At 38.2% G+C, this 21,308-nt stretch overlaps 1 protein-coding gene across 1 annotated transcript; it reads right to left on the bottom strand.

Moving 5' to 3' along the window:
* Positions 1-2,155: 2,155 nt before the first annotated feature.
* On the bottom strand, positions 2,156-17,054 carry mapk12b (mitogen-activated protein kinase 12b). The gene is made up of 12 exons (XM_063004653.1): positions 16,861-17,054; positions 14,069-14,198; positions 13,880-13,938; positions 12,608-12,719; positions 12,471-12,500; positions 12,234-12,281; positions 10,144-10,258; positions 6,489-6,560; positions 5,795-5,874; positions 5,612-5,690; positions 5,331-5,504; positions 2,156-2,912 (listed from the first exon to the last, which is right to left on the bottom strand). Exons 1-12 carry the CDS (start codon positions 17,019-17,021, stop codon positions 2,836-2,838), a joined length of 1,137 nt encoding a protein of 378 aa, XP_062860723.1. The 5' UTR covers positions 17,022-17,054; the 3' UTR covers positions 2,156-2,835.
* Between the last annotated feature and the right edge of the window lie 4,254 nt (positions 17,055-21,308).

Here is a 21,308-nt window from a genome sequence, read left to right as displayed (position 1 = left end):
GACTGTTGACAGTATGGTCTGTGTTCCAGCAGCTTCTAATTTCTGCTTTTTTGGTAGTACTGTTACCACTGTTTAAAATACAGTACTTTGTAATGGGTGTAGTTAACTAACTCTATTCACACAGCCATTTACATAAGTTAAATGATATTTTATAACTTTCTACACCAAACAATTGTTAATCTTTGTTGTCCTTTGTACAATTTGACCATTTTTTATATTTGTAAAACATTTTAGGAATAAAGTACCAAGAACAGAAGTCAGTGACAAAGCTGCCTTGACCAACATTTCCTTAACAAATATATATAAACATTTTTTTTTACATTTTTATTGTATATCTAATGTTTATTTAATTAAAAGGGTTACAGAACTATTTGTAATGAAACTCATGTAAACTGGTTTCCATACCTGTTGAATGGACAAAGTGTAGTAGAAAAGAAAGTAAAATGAGTCTGTACACCATTGTTGGTGAACAAGCTAATGCAGGCGTGTAGAGGATTCTGGGACAGGTGAGGCTGCTTGCATGCTGCTTGATTAATAAAGCAAATACGTTTATCAGCAAAAACAACAGCAGCAAGCTGTTCTTTACTTCTGCATTGTTCTGTCTCTGTGCTGTTTCCTACACAGTATTAGGAAGGTGGTTTTAATATTACGGCTGACCAGTGCATGTTCTAACCCAGTAACTGCACATTTAAAGGCACATATAAAAGCTATTTTTTCATGAAGAATTTACCTGGGACTTTTATCAATTTGACTATTAGCTTAATTTGTAATGACATGTTAATTAAGAATAAGATTGGATGGATGGACGGACGGACGGACGGACGGACGGACGGACGGACGGACAGACAGACAGACAGACAGACAGACAGACAGACAGACAGACAGACAGACAGACAGACAGACAGACAGACAGACAGACAGACAGACAGACAGATAGATAGATAGATAGATAGATAGATAGATAGATAGATAGATAGATAGATAGATAGATAGGAAATTAAGGATTATTAAATTAATCTGTTCATTCTGTATTTTCACTGACCTTTTTATCCTGGTCAGGGTCCAACAAGTTAGTCAGGTGCCCTTATACTATTGTCCATATAGTATATGGAAGATTTAGAAAATATTTGAACATCTTGACTTTTTTATGGTGTGGATTTTACTTCAAAGGATATGTGATTGTCATACCCAGTCAAACTACATGGAATTACCCATAATAATAAAGTAAAATAATAAAGTACAAAATAACCAGACCTCTTGCGGTAACACTCAAATTGTGCTCTATTGCATCTGGTTTAATTATCTCTGAGATGTGTCTAGAACTCAACTGGAGTCCACTTATTGAAATATAAATTGATTGGACATAGTTTACAAACCCTGTTTCCAGTTAAAAAATTCAAGTTGAGACATTTTGCAAAACACAGTAAAAAGAATCTGTGATTTGTTAATTCTTTTAATAACGTGACTTATTGTATTAAAACAACGAGTGAGAAATTTCATTACTGAAGAGAACTTTTGAGCAGTAATAATTAAGAGAGGTTTAGTGTTCCTATGTCGTGCTTTTAATACATTAAGTCACATTAAACATTTTTTTAAAGTTAATTGTTATAGACTCTCTTGGAAAAGCTGATTCTCACAATTTCTAAGCACCCTGAGCTGTAACACAAGTTTAAAAGTGAAACAGGAGCAAAATCCAGTTAAACACAGGTACATGTGGCCGCTTTTAGAGTTAATTAGACGGTTATTCCACACAAATGCAGATTTGTCTCATAGTTGCACTTTAATTATGTTTTACCGCACCGCTCAGCCCGAGTGCTGAACAAAGCGACAGTCGCACACACGTTGAGTTTAAGGGAAACGTTGAGTTTAAGGGTACAAATTTCTCGACAAAGGGTGTCGAGTTACAAAGATTTCGAGTTTAGGGGATGTTGAGTTACAAGGTACCACTGTACATGATGTTATTATGTATGCCTTGTGTAAACAGAGCACTAAGAAATCCAACATCATCCTCAACATCAGCAGCGATTGCTCTGTTCTGGCCTGCATTAAAACACCCCAACCCTGCTTAACCAGCCCAATGCTAATGTCAGCAAACTGATTAAGAACAGTTTTATTTAGGTTTTCACATAAAACATAAGACAAGTTTATGAGGCTGTACAATTTATTTTGTTTTACTGATTTTATGTCTTTTCTCATTGACAAAGAAAAATATACATTATTGTTTTACACCACCTTATTTGGACACAATTTAAATGTTTCAGTTTCACCCATTGCTAAAATGGGGGGGGGGGGGGAAGCAATTCATCATACTTTACACATGTATATGTAATATGACAAATTCCATATGCACTGAATTATTTTGATGAGTTTAAGACGGGCATTTTTTATTTTCTGTTCCAACAAGATTATGTCCGTATATGGTCTGACAAGTTTTGGCTTGCACAGAGCCCTGACCTTCACCTTATTTAACACATTTGGTATGAACTGAAACTTCAACCACAGGCCAGACATTCTTGTTTATCAGTGTCTGATCTCACAAATACTCTTTTGGCACAAAAAAAATTGTCACAAATTTTCAAATAAATAATTCAAAATCTCCAAAAACTCCAACGCCACAGGATAGGAGCTGATGGGGTGTGAATGTTCATGGTTTTAGAGCGATGTAAACCAAAGTCATGGTCAGATGTCCACATACTTACAAGAAATAAAAAAAAAAACATTCTGTACATAAAATATGTTGGTAAGTCTAAATGAAATACAAAAACAACACATATACAATATATATATATTTGTGTATGTTTTGCAGCACTGATGTAGCTTGGCAGATTTGTACATTCAGATTGTAGAATCTTTGGAATCTCTGAGCTCTTGCAGCGGAGGTTGGAAGGTAAGGATCTCTGTAAAGGTGTGTCCTGTAAAGAGACAGTTAAAACAGCTGAAACAACTACCTGCATTGATGCCTTAAACAATTTCTTTTACTTACTTATCCCATTTCTACCCACAAGACATGAATCACTTTACTGCTCACTTCAATCAGTGTGTAACATATATCATAGGTGAGTATAAATATGTTGTTACTCTTGAAGTATTGTTCATTTGAATTCATATATTTAACTTTTACTCAGTGCATTATTAAACACTCGTTATTATATGATGTGTGGAAAGAAATAGCAAATTCTTAACAGTGTTTATATTTGCACCTCTAAATGATTTCAGATTAGCCAAAATATCAAAACATAATATTAGACAATGGAAACTTATAAACACAATTAAACACATCATCCACCATTTCATTCATTTCATACCCAATATTAATTACCCACCACCCAAATAATACCTAATAATACTCTGTAGTGGTCCTGGGAGAGTCCTCACCATTGAAGAACAGAATGAAAGGGAGCTAACAAAGCATGCAGAGAGACAGATGGACTACAGTCGGTAATTGTAGAACTACAAAGTGTTCCTATATGGTGGAGATGACAGTGAGTGTAGAAACAAGGAGATGGTTTTAATGTTATGGCTTATATATATATATATATATATATATATATATATATATATATATATATACAGTATATATATATATATATACAGTGTATCACAAAAGTGAGTACACCCCTCACATTTCTGCAAATATTTCATTATATCTTTTCATGGGACAACACTATAGACATGAAACTTGGATATAACTTAGAGTAGTCAGTGTACAGCTTGTATAGCAGTGTAGATTTACTGTCTTCTGAAAATAACTCAACACACAGCCATTAATGTCTAAATAGCTGGCAACATAAGTGAGTACACCCCACAGTGAACATGTCCAAATTGTGCCAAAATGTGTCGTTGTCCCTCCCTGGTGTCATGTGTCAAGGTCCCAGGTGTAAATGGGGAGCAGGGCTGTTAAATTTGGTGTTTTGGGTACAATTCTCTCATACTGGCCACTGGATATTCAACATGGCACCTCATGGCAAAGAACTCTCTGAGGATGTGAGAAATAGAATTGTTGCTCTCCACAAAGATGGCCTGGGCTATAAGAAGATTGCTAACACCCTGAAACTGAGCTACAGCATGGTGGCCAAGGTCATACAGCGGTTTTCCAGGACAGGTTCCACTCGGAACAGGCTTCGCCAGGGTCGACCAAAGAAGTTGAGTCCACGTGTTCGGCGTCATATCCAGAGGTTGACTTTAAAAAATAGACACATGAGTGCTGCCAGCATTGCTGCAGAGGTTGAAGACGTGGGAGGTCAGCCTGTCAGTGCTCAGACCATACGCCGCACACTGCATCAACTCGGTCTGCATGGTCGTCATCCCAGAAGGAAGCTGACGCACAAGAAAGCCCGCAAACAGTTTGCTGAAGACAAGCAGTCCAAGAACATGGATTACTGGAATGCCCTGTGGTCTGATGAGACCAAGATAAACTTGTTTGGCTCAGATGGTGTCCAGCATGTGTGGCGGCGCCCTGGTGAGAAGTACCAAGACAACTGTATCTTGCCTACAGTCAAGCATGGCGGTGGTAGCATCATGGTCTTGGGCTGCATGAGTGTTGCTGGCACTGGGGAGCTGCAGTTCATTGAGGGAAACATGAATTCCAACATGTACTGTGACATTCTGAAACAGAGCATGATCCCCTCCCTTCGAAAACTGGGCCTCATGGCAGTTTTCCAACAGGATAACGACCCCAAACACAACCTCCAAGATGACAACTGCCTTGCTGAGGAAGCTGAAGGTAAAGGTGATGGACTAAACCCAATTGAGCACCTGTGGCACATCCTCAAGTGGAAGGTGGAGGAGTTCAAGGTGTCTAACATCCACCAGCTCCGTGATGTCATCATGGAGGAGTGGAAGAGGATTCCAGTAGCAACCTGTGCAGCTCTGGTGAATTCCATGCCCAGGAGGGTTAAGGCAGTGCTGAATAATAATGGTGGTCACACAAAATATTGACACTTTGGGCACAATTTGGACATGTTCACTGTGGGGTGTACTCACTTATGTTGCCAGCCATTTAGACATTAATGGCTGTGTGTTGAGTTATTTTCAGAAGACAGTAAATCTACACTGCTATACAAGCTGTACACTGACTACTCTAAGTTATATCCAAGTTTTATTTCTATAGTGTTGTCCCATGAAAAGATATAATAAAATATTTGCAGAAATGTGAGGGGTGTACTCACTTTTGTGATACACTGTATATATATATATATATATATATAAAATTAAGTTTGTGTTTAGTTGCTGGGGGACCTCTGCAGCTCCCCAAAATATATCACTGACTGTGAAACTAGAACTAAAACCCAGCATGTACAAAGCATTACTCTTACTCCTTCTGTACTCACGTTTCCACTGCTCCAGTAGAAGATCTGTGTTGTCCATGGAGTGATCGTAAGGCAAAGCTTCCGTTTCTTCTTCAGGCTCCCGAAAGTCAGTGAACATAGGGAGCTCCAGAGCCTCTGACGCACTAACACGCTTGTCAGGGTCCAACAAAAGCATTTTCTCCAAAGCATTTACCACTTAAAGACATACAGTAAGAATAGAATTGCATTTTAAGACTTCTACTGTAATAAAAATATATGAGATAATTATTGCCTAAGCAGTGTTCAAGTATTTTTCTGCTTACCATCTGAACTGGCTTTAAAGAAAATAGTATGCAAGTCTTTCTTTGGCACTTTGGGAAGACTCCTAATGTAGTTTTTGGCCTGTGAAAGTTACACATAGATGAAAGTTTAATAAACATACTTTACAACATTTCTGTACATTATATTGCATATTTATTGTGCATGTGGTTTTTCACACCACTTACATCCTGACTCTGTAGCTTCACGATAAAGTCTGGTGCTGGCGTCCCTGTGATCTTCATAATTTCTCTCAGCTGGTCCAGATCTCAGGCTCAGGGTCAAGGATTAAATCACACTGCAGCTAATCTGGTAAATCACTGGACCTTAGAGTTAAAACTATAGAAGTTGTAACGGTGTGAGTGTACTCCTTAGACTTGCTGTTCACTTCCAAGGCTACAGTTTAGTCCACACAAGCACATCAACATATGACACACCTGGTGATTTTTTTCGCTATGTTATCTTAACAGTAACAGCGACCAAACACTGTTCCCATGTGTATGTGTACACTTCCGATTTCTGTCATGACCCTTAACACTGCCTTTATAAGGTGTGATTGAGTAATAAAAGGTAAACACACTTTAATCCTGCCCTGATAAGTCTTTGTTCCCACTTACCAAAATCTCACCAGGTTCACCAGAAAATCTCGACAAGGCAAAAAGGAAACTGTAGTTTAGCTTGTTAAAAAGCTACTTTGTAATTGCTTTTCTGGGGTTTGTTGATGATTTTATATATAAATGACAACTATATGGTGATTCTAATAGTAACAAAAGATTACATTTAATTGGGAGTACCCTGACATAATATATAACACTGCAGCCCTAAAAATACATTTTTAGAAGTCAGGACTAATTTATTGAAATTAAAATGTATCAAGGATACGATCATTTCCTTTGAAGAGTGGCCTTCCAAGAATCATCTCTGCCATGATACACCCAACTGACCAGATATCAACTGAAAGACAAAAAAGTGTGTAATATGTAACAACAAGAAAAAGTTATCAAACCAATTAATTTAACTAATTTTATTTAATTCTACGAAATAGAAGTTGTGTTAAATTGGAAATTTGTGCTATGCTGATATAATCTAACCTTGTTTTCCTAATTGTCAGTTTCCACACACTAACTAGTTCAATTAGCTATTTCATTATAACAGCTAGCTAACACCTCATTTCTTTAGGACACGTACAGTCAGTCACAGTATCAAACTGTTATTCTTAATATGGCACCAGGCAGCTAAACATGTCTGTAGGAGAGCATTATGCCTATGATTTTTGTTGTTAATGACAAATTAGTCTGAGCAATTAAGTTTGTAACAATAGTACAACAAAAATAACAAAAGTAGTCAACAATTAGATGTAGATGAGATTTCTAGTCACATGTTTAGGGTGACGTATATTATGGACCAAGTAATACACTCCTCATACTTTTAATTCCTAAGTTTGATTCATTTGTAGTCTTTTTACTCAAGGCTTCATATAAAATGATTGATCATTATATATAGCGAACTTTGACACGTGTGCAGTAGCCAGCTGCATCTTTTCACCGGCAGGAGTCGAGTTCACATGCCATCAGCCTTGTGCACGGAGAGCCACACCCTGATCACATTATTCCTCCACTCCAATCAGCCAGCAGAGGTCGTAATTGCATCAGCTATGAGCTCCCTATCCAGCTCCTCACCCTAAATGAACAACAGCCGAACGTTGTTCATATAGCCGCTCAGCCCAGCCGGATGGCGAAGCTGAGATTCGATACGATATTTGAAATCCTAGCTCTGGTGTGCTAGTGTGTTTTACTGCAGCACCACCTGAGCGGCGATCATTATTAGATTTTGTTTATATTTTGAACAGCCTATGCTTGGTACCTGTATGAACCCATATAAAGTGAACCATGCCTTTTCATTTAGAATACTTTCATGTTTTTAAAAATTATTTTTCTTAGGGGGCACTCTTAAAGTAATTTCAATTATACCAAGATTAGTTTCAGAACTGTTTACATTCACAGTGTCTAGCAGGTGCTCTTATCCAGAGCAACATACAAAAGTGCAGAAGAACCCTGTTAAAAGAAAATATTAGTAGAAAAACAACAGTGCTTTTTATTTTTATTTTCTAATAAAAATAAAATAAGAAGACTAATTACTTGGTGCAGGGTTAGTTTCCAAAGTGAGTCTTTGTTTGTTTTTTAAAGACAGCAACAGACTAAGCTGTTTTAACAGACAGGGGAATCCCATTTCTCCACCTTGGTGGCAGTACAAAGAAGAGCTTATGTCTGTCTTTCTTGAGTTCTGAGGGGCGGATTAAGATGAGCCAGACTTGTGAAGCAAAATGTACAAAAAACAGAACAGGGTTTTATAAGAGCATGAAAGTAAGCCAAGGCTGATAGGCAGACATCCTTGTTTTAAATGTATTGCTGACATCTAGGGTGGCACGGTGGATAAGTGGGTAGCACTGTTGCCTCACAGCAAGAAGGTCCTGGGTTCAATCCCTAGGTGGGCGGTCTGGGTCCCTTCTGTGTGGAGTTTGTATGTTCTCCCCGTGTTCCTCCGGGGGCTCCGGTTTTCTCCCACAGTCCCAAAACATGCAGTCAGGTTAATTGAAGACACTGAATTGTCCTATAAGTGAATATGTGTGTGTGAGTGTGTATGTGTGTCTACCCTGCGATGGACTGGTGCCCCATCCAAGGTGTTACTGTGTGCCTTGCGCCCATTGAAACGCTGGGATAGGCTCCAACCCTGATTGGATAAGTGGTTAAGAAAGTGAGTAAGTGAGTGCTGGCAGCTACAGGAAGCCGGTGAAAAGAGCACAGCAGTGGTGTAGTGTGGAAGCATTTGGGTAGGTTTGTAGGTGCGTTTTGAATCAGCTGAAGTGGTCATATTTAGCTGTGGAAAAACCTGCCAGAAGGAAGTTGCAGTAGTCCAGCCTCATAATGACAAGAGACTGGACAAAAAAAAAGTGGCTGCCAGATGTATGGAAAGAACTGGCAAGATCGAAACAGGTTAGAAGCATGAGCTTAGAAGGATAGGAGTATATCCAGAGCAACACCAAGGTTTCATACATTCTCAGATGGTGTGATCTGAGTAGTATTAAGTGGGATGATTAGATCTGGACATAGAGATATACCCATGAATGTAAATCAGCTTTCTGGGGTTAGGCTTATGATGACAAGCTGACAACCATAGTAAGATCTGCCAGAAACACTTAGAAGCAAGCTAAAACTTGGGTGTCTGGAGGAAATAACTTAAATTGTTTTTCTCTTCACTAGTTATAACCTTTAGTTTAAATTATTTTGTGTATGTACGGTTTGTGTAAGCCCAATTCATTCGAATTATTCTCCAGGCCACCCAAGGAGGATGGATCCCTGCTGAGTCTGGTTACTCTCAAGGTTTCTTCCAGTAATTTTAAGGGTTGCCCTCGGCTTGCTCAGTGGGGTTTTTGGTCTGTTGGTTCTGGATGCTGCTTTGGATGTTGCTTTGAGACAATGTCTGTTGTAAAAAACACTAAACAAATACATTTGACTTGACTTGGCATAGCCCATTCAATGATTTATTCACTTCCTCTTCAGGAACTAAGGATGTGGCTTGTGTTTGATTGTTAGGGTGTTTTATTGGTGAAATCATATGACCAGAGATGTTCACAAGTCACAAAATACGAGTCCGAGCCGAGTCATGCGTCTTTAGGCTAGAGTCCGAGTCAAGTCACGAGTCTTTAGGCTAGAGTCTGAGTCAAGTCACGTGTCTTTAGGCTAGAGTCTGAGTCACGAGTCAATATAATATACACAAAACATACGTATATTGGAAACAAATAATATGTATGTTCAGATAAAAAACAACAACAGATTAGTGACTGTATTTTGCCGTTTTACTTAGTGCCTTTACTTTCCTAGGTACCAGTTAAAAGCTTAAACTGACGTTTTGTTTTCATTGCAAATTACAGCACAGTGGCCAAAATCCCAAACACAGCAAAAAAATCCATAATACCGCTTACCTTAGCTTATGTTGTTCCAGATACTATTAAATTCATAACCGTGTGTCCCATTATGAATAGAATCCGTTATTTTGTAAATGTGCTTATAATTAAAAACCTCCAAACTTCCCGGTTGTGAAGTAAAACACGAACTCGTTAGAAAGCCAATCAAGCGTTTCATTGACAATCATCTGTGTGACGCTGCAAACTAAATACATGCAAATAACAGCATTTCTTACAAAAAATTACAATCAGAAGGTCTGATTGGTTTAGAAAGCGGTTCTTACAATCATTAGCACCAATTCTGTAGGAGAATTTCATTCACATTAGCTGTTACTCTGAAGTGCACTACATATTCCACCATTTTAAGTGAGATTCATATTCAAAGTAGGAAGCGACGCGTGTGACGGAATTGTCACACGTAACTAATGTTGCTGACTTTTGTTGTCCACGAGTCGAGTCCGAGTCGCACGTAAGTCGACATCTCTGCATATGACTCCTACATTCATCTCTTCACACCTAAACAAACAACATTCCATGTGCTGTTATAAGTTTCACTGTATGGGTATGTGTTACCTGTCTGTGAGTAGTGCATCCAGTTGAGGATGACCTCAGGCGCTCTGTACCATCGGGTCACCACATAACCAGTCATCTCTGAGTCTGCTTGTCTGGCCAGCCCAAAATCTAAAATCTGCAGACATTACAACAGTACTATTTATAACTACATCTGAATAACAGCAGAGGCTAATAGCATGTCTTTAAACAGAGACAGTACCAAAAATATTACACTATTGGATAGCCCATAATAGCCCTTAATGTTTAGCCTGGAGCCAATTGCTTGAAAAGTCTGACACCACTAAAAGTTTTTTACCTTAGCTTTAGTTTAAACCCAAATAGACAAAGTCCATGTCATATGTAATTAAAATACAATTTAAAAAATATATAAAGCCATAATTACCAAACCCTGAATTAACTATCCTATCCTATATGAATTTATAATGGTATAGTGTACTATTTTGGGTCTGGAGGCATTCATTTTTTCCTTGTGTAGTGCACAAATGTAAAGAGTAAGTAGCAATTTGGAATTTGTGAAAAACTAAACATCTTTTACCCAACACAGCTTCAACAAATATGGTTCCTTTGATTTTTTTTTAGTTAAAGTAGGCAAATTTAAACTATTTCCAGTTTTAACAGTGATTATAAATATGTAATTGCCAGTTTTGGTTTTGTTATTAGTTTTAAAAGTTATTAAATATTAGTTTTAGTTATGAGTTAAGTTATTAGCTTTGGTGGTATAGGTCTCTTCCCATTCGGATAGCACCCTCATATTGTGTGGTTATAAATAACTGCTTGGATGCCTTGTAAACATGGCTTCTGAGTTCCTTCATAATGTATCTCTCTAAATGTCTGTTTATACCCTTGTGTGAGTCTGATAGCAGCGATATCATTGTGTATGTTTACATTTTTGGAGGACAGATTCACACTATATGGCAAAAGCTGTGTGGACACACCTCCTTATTACTGAGATAAGGTGTTTCAGCTGCACTTATTGCTATCAGGTCTATTAAAACATTCATTTATTCACTCACTGTCTGTTTAACCACCGCTTTATCCTATTAAAGGTCGCGGTGGGTTTGATTCACTGGATGAAAGGCAGGAAACACCCCGGACAGATCTCCAGTCCATCACAGGACTAGAGGGAATTAAATATCTCCAATTAACCTGACTGCATGTCTTTGGACTGTGGGAGGAAACCGAAGCTCCCGGAAAAAACTCACAAAGATATGGGAGAACATGCAAACTCCACACAGCAAGAACTGTGACCGCTCCACATGGGAATTAAACCCAGGATCTTCTTGCTGTGAGATGACAGTGCTACCCACCGAGCAACAGTGTATTAAAACAATTATTTCTGAATATCAGCTCTGCTACCGGTAGAATGGGCGCCATCTAGCTGGCACAATTGGCAGTGCCTGCAGCAGACAAAATTGGCCACAGAGCCTGCAGTGTGGGAAAAGGCCAGACTTAGTAGGTGGGGTCTTCAAACAAATTGTAAGGACTCTGGTTAGCAGACCGAGGTGCCTGTGCAGAAGTAGATGAGCCTCATGTGCGAAGCACGGCTGAAAAAGAAGGGGTTGAGGACCGCACACGAGTCGGAAGGGGCATGGAGCAGGAAAATATACTCTTCTCGAATGCAATCAGGATCCCCACAGTGGAAGAAATTAGTAGAAAAGGGGAGAAAATTCATAAATACACAGTTATATAAAATAATGTATGCTTCCAGTTAGTGGAGGTCCCTTTTCTGTTTTAATATGACTAAGTTCCTGTACACAAGTTCCATAGGGGCATGGTTTGACTTGTTTGTTAGGAGGAACTTTGGAGGGCTTTGAAAGAGCTTGGGCCTCAACCCCATTGAACAAATTGAAATGTCAATTGCAAGCCATGCCTGTGGAGGAACAAATACCTACACACACCAAAATGTTCCCAGAGGAATGGAAGCCTGTTGTGATCACAAATGGGAAGGCTTACTTTATGTTAATGCCCACAGTTTTGAAACTGGATGTCCAACAGCATGGTCAGGTGTCCACATTCCATTGGCCATATGGTACACATAACTCAAAGCTACTTATTTATATGTAAATTTTGCTATTTTAAATACATCATACCTTCAGCTCACAGTTCTGATTCACAGCTAAGTTTCCAGGTTTAAGATCCTGTCAACAACAACAAAAACACAAAATCTGTCAAAAAAAAAAAAAAACATTCAAACAAATGTTATATTTATTAAGAGAGAGAGACAGAAGTTCTGTGAACAAAGGATGAATGGGTGTGGGCGTTGAATAGAGTGGTCATCCGACTTCCCAGCCCCCACACATATAATTAACATGTCAAAGGTCACATACCCGGTGAATGATCCCAGCAGAATGAATATACTGAAAAGAGAAAGGCAACAAGTCAGAATCCAAGAAAAACACAAAGGAAACCAGTACATTCTTATGTCAAATGTCTTCAGATTTGTGAATCCATTTGTGTTTCTAACCTTCAACCCCCGCAGCATTTGATACACAAGAAACTGCACCCTGTCTTCACACAACCTTTCCATCTTCATCAGCTTTCCCAGGTCTGTGCCCATGAAAGGCATCACCAAATAACTGTCAGTATGAGAATAGGAATGAGAGACATTTGTGGACATGTGCAATACAAGAACTTGAATATCAGCAATGTGTATTCTAGTTACATTATGGTTAAATTGGTTTAAAGTTTCTTTAAAATAATGTAAGGATTTCATCAAATGTATCACATTATTTTATAATCCTTCCTTTATGTAAATATCTTTATTGTAATCTTTCAAATATAATACATTTAGTCATTTAGTGTCCCAAAGCCCAAATGTGCCAAGTTTAAGTGAGAAGATAGAAAAATAAACCATTAAATCCTGTATATTTGTTAAATTAACTTGATATTTGACATTTGAATAATTTATGTATAAAACCTTGCACATTATTTGATGTAAAGAATGATTTTTGACTGCATTTCCAATGTTGCAAAACTGACACAAGAATAAAGAAAATCTACTCTAAGTTACCTTTGTGGTGTGATGGCAAATGGCCTTCAACTAATATTTATTATTTAACCTAATATGCAGTCAAAACAGCTCTGATCAACTAAGACGCTGACTCCACAAGACATCTGAAGTAGTCCTGTGGTATCTGATACCAAGACATTCTGTATTGTGCAAAGTGGATCATCCTACAGTGCATAATAGTGCCATCTTCCCTCAGGGAAAGAATGCACACATGCCTCTCAGGATGTGTCAGACAAATAATCCTTCTTCACTGCGTTAGTGTCCAGTTCCAATACCTGCACAGCAGGTGTTTTCAACAGTTGACTTGAGTTAGCATGGGCACTTTGACTGAACTGCAGCTACACAGCCTCATATACAGAAGGGTTTGATGTATGTTGTGACACATTCACCTCATCAACAGTATTAAGATTATCTCAAATTTGAGCAACTGAATCTTTGCTGTTGGTCAATACCAGCCTTCTTGTATTAATGAGTCTTGGCTGCCCAACAACCTAGACTACTGTCGACGTGTACTCATCACAGCTACCTGTAAGGAACCCTTGCTCTTTTGGAGATACTTTATACCTGATCATATCTGCTGCAATAAACATTTATCATATAGCTGAGTGTGGCATGCACATCTGTTAAAAATGGCTTTGACATGTACATTGTGGCAGGGCGGCTCTTAAGTGTGATTAATTAAGCTGGTTAATTATTTAACAAAAAAAAAATTCTGAAATAACTTACAAGTCCTGCAGTCTGTCCAGAGATATTTCAGCAGTAAAGACATTCAACAGTCCAATAACCTGTTTTAGGTATAAAAAAAATAGTTAGTAAAACTGGACACTGACATTTATCAGGTAAAACTCTATGACTAAAACCCATCATCATCATCATTATCATGTAACTGAATAAGCTGAACCATGGCGTACTTACATTCTCATGTTTCATGTGTTTGAGCAGTCTTAGTTCTCTGTAAGCTCGCTTGGCAAAAAGTCGAGACTGAAATGGACGATGGAGTTTCTTGATGGCCACCCGTTCACCAGTCTTCCGATCAATGGCAGAACTATGTAAAAAAACATATGTATCACATTGAGGTTATGAAATTCATGACTGTAGTAGATAAACACAATTGTGAACACCTGATACAATAACATTTCCAAAACTATATGGTCCCCATTTGCAGCTATAATGGCATCAACATATCTGGTAAAGGTTTCAAAAAGATCTAGGAACTATGACTGTGAATATAAATACCATCTAATCACCAGGACATGACTAACTTGGTGTTACAACTTAACCCAGAGGTTTTGGGGGTTATCATACTTTACCAACCATTTCTTTATGAACCTCACATTTGTACACAACCAAACAGCCCTATTAATATGTTATAAAAGTATGAATTATTTATAGATATTATATTGCTTAGATAAATAGTTGTTTAAGAAATACTAGTTTTAAGTTTAATTTACCCTCTGCCTTCTATGTTTCCTATAAAGCCACATCCCCAAAATTCATGCAAACATAATGGGCAGCTAGTGATTAGTCATTTTGTGCTGATCTACTAAATATTGTCTGCCACTCTGAGGGCAGCCCATTGGCGCAGAAGCTAGCTGCCACAGGTTCCAAACATTTACAGGATCCCGAGATACCTTGGTGCCAGTCACTGTCTATGAGATGTCTGACATGGTCCCAAGGTGGATTTGTAAGAACTTTGGTCTTCTCTTACTTCTAAAAACAAGCATAAGGTGGACCTGCTGCTCTATATTGCTCTATATATACGTGAAGGAGAAATAATGTGTTTGATGCGCTCCAAAGTGTTTCTCAACTGTGAGCCAGGTTTTATTGGGAAACACAGGTGGAGGACAGATGTATACTGATGTTTATGGTTTTGAAAAAGGATGTCCAACATGCTCATGGTGCTCTCATCCTTTGGCCATGTAGTGTATTATACATTTTATAGAGCAGTAGTGATTGGAATGTTAAGGTTTAAGGTCCACCACTGCCAAGCTGCAACTGTTGGGAAATGAATTGTATCCTGTCCTGAATATATCTGTCAAATGGCTAAATGTTGATATTATGGTCAACTCTTAAAGGACCTGTGTGAGATTTTTTGTTATTAATGAAGATTAATTGATAAATAATCCATTAGAATAGTTATGTATATATGTGTGTATGTGACTTTGTGTGTTATTTTATGATCGGTGTAGAATCAATTAATTCACGTTATTAATTAATTAATATTACTTAAGGTGTAAATCATATATGTTATAAGGGATAGCCCAGTAATGTTTCAGATAGTTTTTATGTGTGTAAAAGGTGAATGAGGACAGCCTTTGGCAAGAGTGTGTGAGCAGGGTACTTGAGATGAGAAACAGAAAGCAGTTGATTCACATGTAACAACACCAAGGACATTTTGGGTGGGGGGGGGGGGGGGGGGGGGGAACTCAGAACATAACAGAAACAAAGTGCTCAGTGGTATTCTGAGAATCAAGGCCACCTTAAAACAAAAGTATTCATGATCAGGGTCACTTAAAAACGTATATTTTATTTGGAAATAATTAAATGTTTAAAAGATGACAAAATATTACATTATGGTGCTCAGTTGGCATAGAAATCAGATATCAATACTAAATTGTAAGAATTTGGTGGGAGGAGTTGAGTATAAATGGGACTGCACCACTTTTACTCACTCCTTGAGACAGGACTCAGTTCGTGATGGCTTTGTGAAAGCCTTAATAAACTTATTGATCTATCAATCTTCTATAATATACTGTCACAGTACTGTAAGTCGCATTGGATAAAAGCGTCTGCTAAATACTGAAAATGTAAATTTAAATCAATAACTGCTCCGTTCTTTAATCTGAATTAAAATAGGCATTTGGGGGAAAGTGTGTGAAAGTGTTTGCCAGACTAATGGGGCCATTTAGATGGATGGATGGATGGATGGATGGATGGATGGATGGATGGATGGATGGATAGATAGATAGATAGATAGATAGATAGATAGATAGATAGATAGATAGATAGATAGATAGATAGATAGATAGATAGATAGACAATTTATTGTATACATACAACATTCACTTACAGTATAAAAACAAGCAATAAGAATAAAAATGTACAGTATGGTACTATATACATGTAAACACTTTTTATGGTGTATGCATAGCATACAAAAATTTTTATTTATTGAGTTTAAATACTCATTGACCAGTTAGGACATAGACATTAGAAATAAACTACTTCATTCAGTTAAAGAAAAAGCAATTATAAATGTATCAGTTCCCTCAAAATAATAAGGAACTGAAGTTTGTTATAGACAAAGAAACTATAAAACACGAAATGAAGAATGGGGGTCGCCTGCCTAACGCGACCTTTCTACTCGTTAAACACAAACAATGCAGTGAACAGTTTCTTTGTCGTGCGCTCCCGTGAGAAAAAAATACTTTGGCGTAGCACTTTAAATCACAATAAAAGTTTAAAATGTTATTTATAAATAATATTAACATTTGTGCAAATGCCATGGCTGATATATCCTGAAATTATCCAGTTAGATAACTCAGTGCGTTTGGAAAGTAGTGCGCAGATGCGCTCTGTGCGCATTTACCTCAACACGTTCCTCAAATGTTACTTTTACTTTTACTTTAACTTTTAAAACAAAATATGTTCTAATTGTTTAAAAGCAATATTTAAAAAACCCTTCAGCACACGATGTGTTTACTCACCAAACGGTTCCATACGCTCCCGTACCCACTTGCAGGAGCTCTCGGTACCTCTCTGGTACATCCCATATTGTTTTATTAATCTCCTGCCGGTAGAAACCAGTCCTGGTCCGCAGTGACATTATATCCCAACAAGTTATTTTTTTGGATGTGCACTCTCTCATGGGTTCATGGCGCCCACGATCAACATCACGATCAGACACCCAAACTATAGAGCATTCAGGATCTCACAGACGCTGTGGGCGTTCCACTTCCTCTTCACCATACATACACAGTGGTGCAGCTCATTCACCAGTTAAAGTCCACTTGTAAGGCACATGTGCTTATTTAACTATTTCAGCAACTGTTCTTTTTTCTGAATGTTTGGACCATGTACACTGATCAGCCATAACATTAAAACTACCTCTATGTTTCTACACTCACTGTCCATTTTATCAGCTCCACTTACAATATAGAAGCACTTTGTAGTTCTACAATTGCTGACTGTAGTCCATCTGTTTCTCTACATGCTCTGTTAGTCCCCTTTCACCCTGTTCTTCAATAGTCAGGACCACCACAGGACCACCACTGAGCAGGTATTATTTAGGTGGTGGATCATTCTCAGCACTGCAGTGACAATCACATGGTGGTGGTGTGTTAGTATGTGTTGTGCTGCAGCTGGAGTTTTTAAATACCGTGTCCACTCACTGTCCACTCTATTAGACACTCGTACCTAGTTGGTCCACCTTGTAGATGTAGAAGTCAGAGACGATCGCTCATCTATTGCTGCTGTTTGAGTTGGTCATCTTTTAGACCTTCATCAGTGTTCACAGGACGCTGCCCACGGGTGCTGTTGATGGATTTATTTTTGGTTGGTGGACTATTCTCAGTCCAGCAGGGACAGTGAATGGTTTAAAACTCCATCAGCGCTGTTTTGTCTGATCCACTCATACCAGCAAAACACACACTAACACACCACCACCATGTCAGTGTCACTGCAGTGCTGAGAATGACCCACCACCCAAATAATACCTACTCTGAAGTGGTCCTGTGGGGGGTCCTGACCATTGAAGAACAGCACGAAAGGGGGCTAACAAAGCATGTAGAGAAACAGATGGACTACAGTCAGTAATTGTAGAACTACAAAGTGTTTATACTGTATATGGTAAGTGGAGCTGATAAAATGGACAGTGAGTGTAGAAACAGGGAGGTGGTTTTAATGTTATGGCTGATCGGTGTACTTCTTGCTTTGTCATACACTAATCATCGGTTTTCTAAGATAACACAAAATCTACTGGATCAAAAATCAAAATGTGTATAGGCTAAACACAACTGGTGTCTATTTAGACAAAATAGTAGTCACTTAAAAACGTTTCTAAAAAACATTTAGAAATATTTAAATACTGACAAATGTAATTTTCACAGAAAAACAAAATTAAATAACGGTGTCTATATGGCACAGAAACCAGAATTCAATACTATATTGTAAGGTGTCGAGTATAAATCACTCCCTGGGACAGAACTCAGTTTGTAATGGTCTTAAAGCCTTAATAAACTCATTGATTTACCAATTTTCTACAGCTTCAAGTGTAGCAGTGAGTAATTTCTCCTGCTAAATGTACTGACCTACATTTCTTTTGTGGTGAAGTTTTCATCCAACAGACCCCCCAGGCCTGCAATTACCATTTCAAATCACCCTAAAAGTGTTTTAACAGGGCTAAGTTCAGGGCTCAGTGCAGACCAGTGCACACTCAACAAGCCATGTCTTTATGGACCCCACTTTGAGCAAAGAAGCACAGCCGTGCTGGAATAGAAAAGGACGTATGCCAAACTGTGTCTACAATGTTAAAAGCATACACACGTACTGATTTTATACACATGAAACAACTGATCTCAGTAATTGGGAGGGGTGTCAATATATCATTGGCCATATAATGTACTTTTGGCCATATACTGTATTTGTGTGTGGCATCAAAGCACTGTAGTTTGTCACATGCTTAACAACTATTTTTGATTTTCTGATCAAAAAGTCTTAAGAAACATATACAGAGATCCCCAACTTTTTGGGGGGAGGGGATATAAAACACAACTGAATAGGGCTGGCAGGATTGTTAACAAAGACTAAGTCATTATTCTTGTCCTGACATAAAAGAACCCCTGAAGAGTCACTGATTTAAAGGACTGCAGGGAAAGAAGAATAAACAACAGACTTTACTTACTGTTGCTTTTTTTGCTTCACAGTGTTTTGGCGATCAAAATCAGCAAAATGAACAAAAACGGAAACAACCCAAGAATGACGTTCAGAATGAACTATTATGTGTTTTACAAATACATTGGTTTACAGAACCTCAGAAGCCTATGAGCTTTATTGTTTTCTGTATGTACTTGGTATTAAACAGATGAGTGCTAACCCCATTTTTGCAAAATTTGAGACATTTTGTAAAATGCAATAAAAAAAGGACCTGTGATTAGTTCATTCTCTTGAAACCTTATTTAACTGACAAAAGTAAAAAGATTTCCAATGTTTTTACTGACCAGCTTAATCCAACCTTTTAAATATAAACAAACTTTTACATTACATTTCTATTGTTTTGCAAATGAAATTTTGACACATTCTTGATTGATGCAAGACTTTATCTGCTCATCTGTCTGTGGTCGCCATTGTCTGATGTGCCATCCATTTTCAGATCTCGGCTGCAGGCAGGCCAGTCAAGTACACACAATCACCTAAATCCATGCGACTATATATACTGCCTGGCCAAAAACAAGGTCACACACACTGTAATATTTTGTTGGACCGCCTTTAGCTTTGATTACGGCACTCATTCGCTGTGGCATCATTTCCACAAGCTTCTGCAATGTCACAACATTTATTTCTGTCCAGAGTTGCATAAATTTTTCCCCAAGATCTTGTACTGATGATGGGAGATTTGGACCACTGCGCAAAGTCTTCTCCAGCACATCCCAAAGATTCTCAATGGGGTTCAGGTCTGGACTCTGTAGTGGCCAATCCATGTGTGAAAATGATGTCTCATGCTCCCTGAACCACTCTTTCACAATTTGAGCCCGATGAATCCTGGCATTGTCATCTTGGAATATGCCCGTACCATCAGGGAAGAAAAAATCCATTGATGGAATAACCTGGTCGTTCAGTATATTCAGGTAGTCAGCTGACCTCATTCTTTGGGCACATAACGTTGCTGAACCTAGACCTGACCAACTGCAGCAACCCCAGATCATAGCACTGCCCCCACAGGCTTGTACGGTAGGCACTAGGCATGATGGGTGCATCACTTCAGCCGCCTCTCTTCTTACCCTGATGCGCCCATAACTCTGGAACAGGGTAAATCTAAACTTATCAGACCACATGACCTTCTTCCATTGCTCCAGAGTCCAATCTTTATGCTCCCTAGCAAATTGAAGCCGTTTTTGCTGGTTAGCCTCACTGACAAGTGGTTTTCTTAAGGCTACACAGCTGTTTAGTCCTAATGCCTTGAGTACCCTTCGCATTGTGTGTGTGTAAATGCTCTTACTTTCACTATTAAACATCTCCCTGAGTTCTACTGGAGTTTTTCTATGATTTGATTTCACCAAACGTTTAGGTGATCGCCGATCACGATCATTCAAGATTTTTTTCCGACCACATTCCTTCCTGGAAGATGATGTTTCCCCACTGTCCTTCCACTTTTTAATAATGCGTTGGACAGTTCTTAACCCGATTTTAGTAGTTTCAGCAATCTCCTTAGATGTTTTCTCTGCTTGATGCATGCCAATAATTTGACCCTTCTGAAACAGATTAACATCTTTTCCACGACCACAGGATGTGTCTTTCAACATGGTTGTTTAACAAATGAGAAGCTACTCACTGCATCAGTTAGGGTTAAATAACTTGTTGCCAGCTGCAACATAATCACCCATGCAGTAATTATCCAATGGGATGCTTTTACCTATTTGCATAGTTAAAGCCAGGTGGTGACCTTTTTTTGGCCAGGCAATGTTCATTAATGTTCAACAGAGGTTTCCAGCCTTGCCCTACACAAACTAAGATTTCTCTGAATTCCATGAATCTTTACTTTGTATGGTAGATGGCAAAAACCTATATTATTTGCTATGTTACTTTGAGAAATGTTCTTTTTGAACAAACTGACCATTCTTTTATGACATTTGTCATAAAAAGTGGAGGGATAACCCATCTTTGCTTGTGAACACAGATGGATCCTGTTTTACATCCAGTCATGACCCCCTAATGTATTAGCAGTTAACCTGCTTATTGTGGAATGTTCTAAAACAGTGCAACTTGAATATTTTATAAACTTTTCACTCTTATTTTTTTCTAATGTGTTGCAGGCAACAAATTCAAAATGTGTTTATATACATAAAATACAATCAAAGTTATCCAGCCACAGTTTAAAAATCATTTCTTTTTAACTTATTATCAGTTATTTAAATAAATGTTCAAGAGAATGAACAAA

Source organism: Trichomycterus rosablanca, chromosome 1 (genome assembly GCF_030014385.1).
Source record: "Trichomycterus rosablanca isolate fTriRos1 chromosome 1, fTriRos1.hap1, whole genome shotgun sequence".
NCBI lineage: Eukaryota > Metazoa > Chordata > Actinopteri > Siluriformes > Trichomycteridae > Trichomycterus > Trichomycterus rosablanca.
The sequence above is the reverse complement of the archived record's forward strand: the minus strand, read 5'-3'. Positions and strand labels throughout refer to the sequence as shown.